The sequence below is a fragment of the Chamaea fasciata genome, unplaced genomic scaffold, assembly GCF_029207755.1.
Source record: "Chamaea fasciata isolate MVZ Bird 193981 ecotype frontalis unplaced genomic scaffold, bChaFas1.0.hap1 SCAF_192, whole genome shotgun sequence".
Lineage (NCBI taxonomy): Eukaryota > Metazoa > Chordata > Aves > Passeriformes > Sylviidae > Chamaea > Chamaea fasciata.
In genome coordinates this window covers 62491-71513 of record NW_027094277.1, presented here as the reverse complement: position 1 = coordinate 71513, position 9023 = coordinate 62491, and the positions used below count along the sequence as shown (strand labels likewise).

General features: G+C 56.2%; 1 protein-coding gene across 1 annotated transcript; it reads right to left on the bottom strand.

Annotated features, from left to right (window-relative positions):
* Window positions 1–461: 461 nt before the first annotated feature.
* LOC136304828 (pro-glucagon-like) lies at window positions 462–3077 on the bottom strand. Its single transcript, XM_066208273.1, has 4 exons — window positions 2971–3077; window positions 2343–2442; window positions 1523–1669; window positions 462–823 (listed from the first exon to the last, which is right to left on the bottom strand). The coding sequence occupies exons 2-4, from the start codon at window positions 2432–2434 to the stop codon at window positions 814–816; spliced, it is 249 nt and encodes an 82-aa protein (XP_066064370.1). The 5' UTR covers window positions 2435–2442; window positions 2971–3077; the 3' UTR covers window positions 462–813.
* Between the last annotated feature and the right edge of the window lie 5946 nt (window positions 3078–9023).

The window sequence follows — 9023 nt, the reverse complement described above, 5'->3', positions numbered from 1 at the left end:
ACATGTGTCCCCTGTGCCAGCCCTGGCTGTGCTGGGACTCCAGGAATGCCCTGGAGAGGTGAAATTCCCCACCCAGAGCTGGTCCCTCTGTTGCCCTTCTGGGCTTTTTTTTGGGCCCACTTGCCCTGTAATTAATTGGAACTAAATTAACTCCAAAGAGGTTCTTTGGATTCTGGTTGAATTGAAATAATTTAACACCAAAATAGGAAAACCCGCAGGGTTTTTCCTGAATTCCTCTCCAATTTCTTTTGGCCCTTGTCTGTGGCGTCAGGGGGGCACAACCTTGTTACCCCTTTTATCTGAAACTTGAGGAATTGAGGGAAAAATGAGGCACCAAGTGAGGGAGTCAGAGGCTCGAAATCCCCTGGGACCGTGCGGGATCCCAGTGGGATGCTTGGAAAGGTTGGGGACGTCAGGAACCAGCTGCAGGATTGAGCAAAGGTTTTATTGGCATTTGGGGAAAAGGGAGCTGGAGGAATTCAGGTTTGAGGAACAGGGAAAAGGGAGCTGGAGGAATCCGGGTTTGACGGACAGGGAAAAGGGAGCTGGAGGAATCCGGGTTTGAGGAACAGGGAAAAGGGAGCCGGAGGAATCTGGGTGTGAGGAACAGGGAAAAGGGAGCCGGAGGAATCCAGGTTTGAGGGATCCACGGGGGTGGATTTCAGGAGGAGGTGCCTGGGGAGCACGGGCGGGATCCAGGAGCCGAGTGTGATGGATGAATCTTTCCCGGGGAGCTCCCGATCCCGGCTGGAGAGGGCCGGGTCCAACATTCCTGCGTGGATGCGGCTGGAAAGCTGCTGCCTGGATTCTCTGTCAATTGTACCTTAAAAACAGACCCCAGAGAGCTTCAGGGGATGGAAACTCCTGCTAAAATCAGGAGCTGGGAAAGGGCAGTGAGGGTTCCCTCACTCAGAGAGGAGCCGCCCCCTTTGGAATGGCTGAAACAGGAAAAAACCCACAGAAATGCCAACGGACCCAGCAAGGTACTGCTGGAATGAGGAGGAAAATGGGAGGACAAGTCACAGAGAGGATAAAACAGCCCCTTCCCATCCCAGAGCTCCAATCCCGCCCCAAACGCCTCCATTTCCCTGACCTCTCTTACAAGGGAGCAGAGGATCCCCAGGAGCCATTGGGCATCAGGAAAGGGGAGCCCAACCCTGCCTTGGCACCAGATCCATGGATTTCATGGAATCACGGAATGGTCTGGGAGCTCATCTCGTTCCACCCACTGCTGTGGGAGGACACCTTCCACTATCCCAGGGTGCTCCAGCCTGGCCATGGACACTTCCAGGGATGGGGCAGCCACAGCTTCTCTGGGAAATCCATTCCAGGGCCTCCCCACACTCACAGCGAGGAATTTTTAACCAATCTCCCATCTATCCCTGCCCTCTGGCAGTGGGAAGCCATTCCCCATGTCCTGGCACTGTCCCGGGTCCCTCTCCAGCTCTCCCTTGGGATTGGGATGGCGGTGGTGGGCGGTTGTTTCCCAGCACAATCCTGCCCCTCTCCCAGTTCCCGGCACCTCTTTGTGTTGATGAGCCAATGCACGAAGTCCTTGGCCTTCATCCTGTCCAGGTACCGCGTGAAGTCGCTCGTGAAGGTCCCCTCCGAGTGTCTCTTGACGTGGGACAGGAAGCTCTGGGAGTTTTGGGGTCCAAACAACTTCCATCTGCTCAGGGTTGGAGGAGAAGGGAGGAAAATGGGGTTTAATGGACACCCTGGCAGGATCCTCCCGGGGCAGGGCTGTGCCCCCCAAACCCTGTCCCTGTCCCGAGCTTCCCCCAGAAAAGATGGAGCAGTGCAGAGGAATAAATCTGGAATATTTAATGTGATTCCTGCGAATCAAACACACAATTCTTGTTTCAGTTCCCGGAGGTTTGCCAAGCCTGGCCTGGGTTTTCCTGGCATCCAATGTATCCAGTGTCCCGTCCCAAACCATTCCCCTCTGTCCTGCTCAGGGGATCCCAACCTCCACCCTGGTCCCTGCTTCCCACATCAGAGCAGGAACCGCTCCGAGGTTTGGATCATCCTCCTGCGGCTCCAGGGTGATTTTGGGATTCCCCACAGAGATTCCCAAAGGACTTTGTGCCATGGGAGCACCAGCCCAGAGGGGGCTCAGCCCAGCCTGGCTGGCCCTGGGCAGGGTGTCCATGCTCCGACCCAGCCAGGAAATCCCGGGATTCCCTACGAGGGAATGGCCCTGCCTGGGCTCTGCGGAGCCAGGAGGGAGTTTGGATCCATACAAAATAAATGGGAACACTGGGACAGGGAGAGCTGGGACAGCAACAGGAATGGAGAGGGATAAGCTGCTCCCACCGCCCTGCTCCACCCAGCCCCCGTACCTGGACAGGTCCTCCAAGTCCTGGGGAGCCACCTGCCACCCGCCCGGGATGAGCACGGCAAACACCACGGACAGGTACAGCCAGCGCACCATCGCAGCTCCTGGGGAGGCAGAAACCCAGGGAAATTTCCTGGCTGCAACTCCCACCAAACCCTGCAGGAAGCCCTGGCAGCACAGCCCGGGACTGATCCGTGTGGGAGAGCCCGTTCCCAGGTGTGTGGACAGCTCTGGGATGGGTGCGTGTGAAAACTCCCATCCTCGCCGTTCCCTGTCGGCACATTCCTGGAGCTTCACGCGGAATGACACCCAAAGAGAAAATTAATTGCGATGAACTTTAGCCCAAACCTCCCTTTTCGATCCGGGGGTGACATTTCTATCCTGGAATTATCACCACAGCGCTGGAGAACTTTCCCAGTGCTCAGAAAAGCACCTTCCAGAGGAGCGGGTTTATTCGTATTTTACATTCCTTATTTTTGCTGGATACCTCAGGAATTCGGTGGGAATAAAAACCCACCTCCCACCGTTTACTTGCCAAAAATCAGACTTCTGTTGCCCATGACCAAACGCTTTCCTCATGTGGTTTGATTCCTTGGGTGATTGGGAGAAGGAAGGGAGGAAGAGGCACCTACCTTGGGCAAAGAGCTGCTCCCTCCACGCCAGACCCGATTTTCCTCCTTCGAGCCGGTTCTGGCTGAACTCTTCTCCTTCCTGGTGCTTTTAAGCTCATCCAGAGGATGCCCAGAGCTGACAGGTGGGTCACGGGGATCCTGCTTTTCCTTGGATGGGTCACTGTGAATCATTACAGCTTTTCTGGAGCGGGGCTACTGCAGAAAATAGCGTTACTGGCGGATTTTCCAAGTGACGCCTTCAATGAAGGGTTTTTTTCTTTTAATTGTTGTTGCTGTTTCTCTTACATGTGTTTTTTTGGTTTTTTTTTTTTTTTTTTCCCCCCACTTTTTGGACCAAAGTGGTGACCTGTGGGTTTCCTCCTCTCAGGTGAGGTGGCCTCTTGCTGGCACAGTGTGTCCTGCACGGATTCCTCTGCCCACGGGCTCCCCTTTCCTGCACCTTCCCTGGAGCTAAGAGACAAGAAGGAGGAAAGAGCAAAGGTGTAAAACACGGATTTGTGTTTCCACGCACTTCCTGCTGCTTCCTGCTGTCTGAAACTCCTGCTGCAGCTGCTCAGCCAGGCAGATCCCAAGCCTGGTGTGGTCCCCCGAGTCCAGACCTGAAACTGGGGATGCTCCCTGTGATTTATGGGATTTGGGGGTGAAACGAGGCCCCATGAGGGGCTGCAGTTCTGGATCCCCGGGGGACATCCAGGCTCAGCCCAGGAGCCCTGGGAACACCTGGAACTCGTTGGTTCATAGTTTTCCAGGGCGCCCCACAAGAACTGGGTTCGTTTGTTTCAAATCCTTGAATCCAGGGAAGGAAAAAGGAGAAAAGGAGAAAAGGAAAAAAGGAGAAAAGGAGAAAAGGAAAAGGGCAACCCTAAAGAGCCGGATCTGGGTCTGGAGGAGGGTGGGGGCTCCCAGGTGAGCCCAGGGCAGAGCCCTCAGCTCCCTGAAGAGCTTTTCCCCACCTGGGGCTCAGGTGGGCTCCCGAGGGCTCCGCATTCCGAGTGTGGATGGCAGGAGGTGTTCCCAGGGCAGCTTTGAGGTCTCTGGGGAGTTTCCAGCCAAGGAAGAATGTCCAGGGTTTGGTGTCTGGGGGGTCTGCATGTGCCTTTTCTCCCAGGCAGTCCTGGGGAGCTGGGCCCTGTCTCCCACCAGGACACACCAGGCTCCAGGTCCGTATTTCTCTGCCGCTTTCTGTGCTCTCCCCCCAGGACCTTTCTGCTCGTGCCTGGGTAATTATTGTCATTCCACCGCCGAGAGTTCTGTAATTACTGCCACTGTCAAAATAAGGTCAGTGCTGGGAGGACACTCTTCCTGAGGAGCCTTTAATGAGGGCCACTCACGGCCTCTCGAGGAAGCCTGACATCACCCGAGGGAGGGGGACATTAATTAGCTGGATCTGGGGAGGAGAGGGCCAGCTCTCCTGCCCGTCACTCGGGCGGGATGTTTGTAATTAATGCCACCAAATTAGCTCACCATGTCACCGTTTGCGATGTCCCCCCGGCGCGGGGGGCCACGGCGCTGCCTGCGGAGGTGGCAGCTCAGGGAGGGGACATTCGGCTCAGCCGACGTTCCTCATGTGGCTCCTCGCTCTTCCCACCGTGGCTCGCAGTGCTGGAGTGTTCCCAGGAAATGTCCCATGAGACCAAAGGGCCCCGGGTGGTTTTCCGCAGCCCTTTGGGACGCGGTGCTGTCCCCGTTCCAAGCAAACCCAGTTTGCCCTTTTCCAGCTGGACGGAGCCGCCGTCGGCTCTCGCAGGCTGCGGGAGCACCGCGGGCAGGATCCTGAGCTTCGGGATCCCGCAGAGCTGAATTCATCCCGCTTCGGGACTTTGAGAGGTTGTTACGGACAGCAGGTGGCAGCGTTTGTCTGTCTGTCCTTCCCTGCCCATCCTTCCTCCCCTGCCCTTCATCAGCCTCGCCCCCTCCTCCCTTCTCCAAGGCTCCCAGAACTCCCATCCTGCCCCTCCAAGGACCGCGGCCATTCCCTCTTTTTGGGGGGTGGGGGGGCCCAGGCTTGGGGGGGCTGTTGGTGACATCACAGTGACGTCACAGCACAACTGGAATGGTTTGAGGTCAAAGCGTCCCTGGGAGCATCCCTGGAGAAGCAGCTTTGAGGCCACCAGAGCGTCCTGTGCTGACGGAACAGGGACCAAAAAGCTGAGGAGGGAAAACTCCTGGAGTGTGTCCAGACTCCACATCCATCAGTTCTAGAGCAGCTCATCCATTCCCCATCCATCCCATTTCCTCTTTTCCCCCAGGAGCTCTCACGAGGATGAACGGATCTCCAGGAGTGGGGAGAGGCGGGAGAAGCCAAGGCTGCTCCCGTGGGGATGGTGGGACACGGTTCTGCTGGGGGTGTCTAAAACCAGGCTGGGAACGTGATGAGTTTGTCATGGAATCACAGATGATTGGGGTTAGAAGGGACCTTAAATCCAGTTCTAGGGCCCTGCCATGGGCAGGGAAGTTTATGCTTAAACCTGCTCTTAAATTTAACCCAGATTGCTGAGGTGGGGTCGAACCAGGGGATGTTTAATTTTGAGGGGATTCATGGCTAACGGGGAGGAATGAAGGCTTTGGCCTCACCTTGGCTCCTCGGAGAGACCTTTGCTGCCCACAGAGCCCCACCCAGGGTCCAACCAGGGCAGGGACTGGAAAATGCCCCCGTGTGTCCCCCAGCTGTGGTTCCGAGCCCAGGGCCCTGGGGATCAGCGCTTTTCACTGCTGTTTTCCTCATGAAGGAATTTGTGGCATTCTCCTCCCCACCACAGCTGGAGGTGCCACAGTGGCCAAGGCAAAACTGGTGAAAAAAAACCTCCTTGGGTCACTGGCTCCACCTGGAACCTCCCCGGTGACGCCGAGCGCCTGGGTTTGGTCTCAGCATTTTTTGGGCTGGTTTTTTCTGTTTTGCTTTGCAGGTATTGAAGAGCCAAGGGAGGGGCCAGTGCAGAGCGAAACTCCGCGTTCTCACCAGGTATTTTGGCAGCTCTGAAGGGCCGGGGATTATTTCCTCTCCCCTTTGTGCCTGGATTTGAGGAAGGAAAGATCTCAGAGTTGATGTCCCTCAGGCTTGGTGCCAGGGAGGAGCAGTGGGGTGGGAAGCTGAGATGGTGCCAAGAGTGGGACCTGATGGGTTGAGCCGTGAGAAGTCAAAAATCGGGCCCTTCCCAAAACCCAGCTCAGGCTCATCCCTGTGGTGGATCCCCATTTCTGATGGATTTATGACTCTTCTCACATTGCTGGTGACAAACTGGGTGAGGTCCCTCTTGTCCCCAGCTCCCAGCGCTCTTCTCTCCCCAGGGACATTCCCTGAGCTCTGAATGCCCACGATCCCTGAATGCCCACGATCTCCGAACGTCCATGATCCCTGAATGTCCATGATCCCTGGACATGGACACGGAGCCACTGGGGGCCAAGAAGAGACTTTCCCCATGGGAAACTTGGACGTGGCCCTGGGGAGGGGCAGTGGTTCCATCAGCGGGGCTTGGAGCAGAAACCAGTTTGAGCCCGTTGCTGGGCTGGGAGATGGGTGAGAAAATGGGATTTGCAGGTGAAACTCTTCAGGGTGGACCATGGGGCTCTCACCCCTGGGATCTGGACACCTGTGTGTCCCCAGCTCTGGGGGTGTCCCTGCTCCTCCTTATCGCTGGGAGCTGGTCTTTGGGCTCACCTGGAGGTCAGGCTGGAGGCTCAGTGCTCTCACCTGGGTGAACAGGAGCATTTCACCTCCTCTGGCTGAACCCACTCCTCAGCCTTGGTGGGTAGAGCAGGGCATGGGACACACCTGTGAGCCTCCACAGCCTAAAAAACCTGGAGAGACCAAGCCCTCCATGGTGTCCAGCCCTGGCCCTCCTTGGCTGTTCCTCCTGATCCTTGGGTGCTCCCTGGTGGTTTCTCCTGCTCTCTGACCCTCCCTGGTGATCCCTTTTCCTCCCTGGCTCTTCCTCCTGGTCCTCCTTGGTGCTCCCTCCTGCTCTCTTACCCCTCCTGGGAGCTCCCTCACTCTCCGTGTGCTCCCAGCACGATTCCTTACAGTGAAAGGTGGCTTCCCTTTCCTTTGGGGAGGAGAGACTTTTTTTGGGCACTATCAGATGTTTTTGGGGAGCCCTTGGGTGCTCTGAGCAGCCTCAGGCCCTCAGGGCCCAGCCCCAGTGATTGCTGGTTCATACTGGGACCCTGCAGGAGCTGCACTGGGGCAGCTCTGGGTGTCACCAGCTGCGAGCCCTGCTTTTTGGGTGGCTGAAGGATGGTTTGGGGAAGCTCTGGATGGTTTTGGGTGGCTGTGGGATGGTTTTGGGAGGTTGTGAGATGGTTTTGGGAGGTTGTGGGATGGTTTTGGGTGGCTGTGGGATGGTTTTGGGAGGTTGTGGGATGGTTTTGGCCCAGCGCCCTGTGGTTTCACACCTGCAGCCTCACAACTGCTGATCTCGGGGCAGGGTGGGGGTTAATTTCCCCTCTTTGTCTGAGACAGAGGCAGATGGTGGTTAATGGTTTATCCTCGTTAAAGGTTTATTTCTGCTAAATGTCCCTCTGGCTTTGAATGTGGAAAACCATCAGGGTTTTGTTACCCCGACTCTTCTTCTTGCCCATAATTCTGTGGAAATCTTAGACACCCTCCCGAGGCAATTTCCCCTTGTGAATGAGCCAAAAATCTTCAGTGGAGTCTGAGGCAAATGTGGCCAAGGTTTTAATTTCCCCCTCTTGCAGGCTTGGGACTGATTAAACAACCCAAATACTCCTAACTCTGAAAAAAAAAAAAAATCCCTCTTAGGGCCCTTTTTGTCTGTTTGCAGTGCTTTTAGCTGGGCATCAATCACCGGTAACGGCTGATGAAACCTGATGGGGCCATAAATCTGCGCTGCTTTGCATTCAAATGCAGCAATTAATCCGGGGGGAGGGTGTGGCTGCAATTAGATGACAAATTGTGCCTCCAGATTCACTTGCCTGCTTGGACAGAAGCCGCCCGTGTTTGCTCAGCCGTCGAGGCTTGGCCGCGGCTCCTGCTCTTCCCCCGGGGATGGGAAGGATGAGCCCCGGGAGCTGCAGCTGCGCCATGAGGATCCTTTAGCCTCAGCTCCTTCACCTGGAGCTGGGAAAGTCGCACTGGATTGTCTGAGCCCTCCTTTCCCCAAGATCGTAGAATCCTGGAATCACCAAGGCTGGGAGAAAACCTCCCAGATCATCAGTCCCGCAGCACGGCCAGCATTAACCCAGGTCCCCAAGGGCCCCTTCCCCTGGGGTTTGGACACTTCCAGAGGTGGTGACTCCACCAAAATTTCCCCAATATCCAACCTAAACCTCCCCGGGCACTTTATTCTTGTCCCTGTTCCCTGGGAGCAGGTTCTGAGCCCTCCATGGCTGTTTCCTCTCCTGTCAGGGAGTTGTGCAGAGCCACAAGGTCCCCCCTGAGCCTCCTTTTCTCCAGGCTGGGTCCCTCAGGAGCTCTCCAGACCCTTCCCTGGTGTTCCAGCCCCTTCCCCAGCCCAATTCCTGGCTCAGGACTCACTCCAGCCCCTCGGGGTGTCTCTTGTTGTGAGTGGCCCCAGCCTGAGGCCAGAATTCAGGCGTGGCCCTGGCCCAGCTCAGGATTTATCCTGACCATCCTCAGACCTCGGGCAGGAAGATTTGGGTCCCCCCAGGAGCTGCCTCCACCCGGGACACCCCCGGCAGTGCCTGAGCGAAACTCAAATTTGCTCAAATTTACCTGAACAAAATGCATTGTGGCTAGGGACACCTATTAACTCAGCCCACAGCAAATGCATTCCGAAAATGGTTCTCTTTGTAATCGTAATTATACGTCAAGAGTCAGAAGGTGTATCTGACCTGAGCAACACTGAGTGGCCATGGTCCCTGCACCTTTGGGCTGGTTTTGAGACTTTGAACTGGTCCTAAATCGCACCAGCCTGAGCTGAAGGAGCCCAGTGCTGGATTTGCTGCAGGATGGCTCATCCGCGGATGCTCTGGGGTCATGGCCAGGGTGGGTGGGTGGCTGTTCCCTGCCCTGGGGAGGCTCTGCTTAACGACACCCAGACGTGGTTTTGCCGCAAAGCCCGGGGGATTGGGGT

Coding starts and splice junctions, on each gene's coding strand:
- LOC136304828 (XM_066208273.1), bottom strand. CDS start 2,434: ATGGTGCGCTGGCTGTACCTGTCCGTGGTGTTTGCCGTGCTCATCCCG. Junction 1,670..2,342: donor GACTTGGAGGACCTGTCCAG/GTACGGGGGCTG, acceptor AACCCTGAGCAG/ATGGAAGTTGTTTGGACCCC.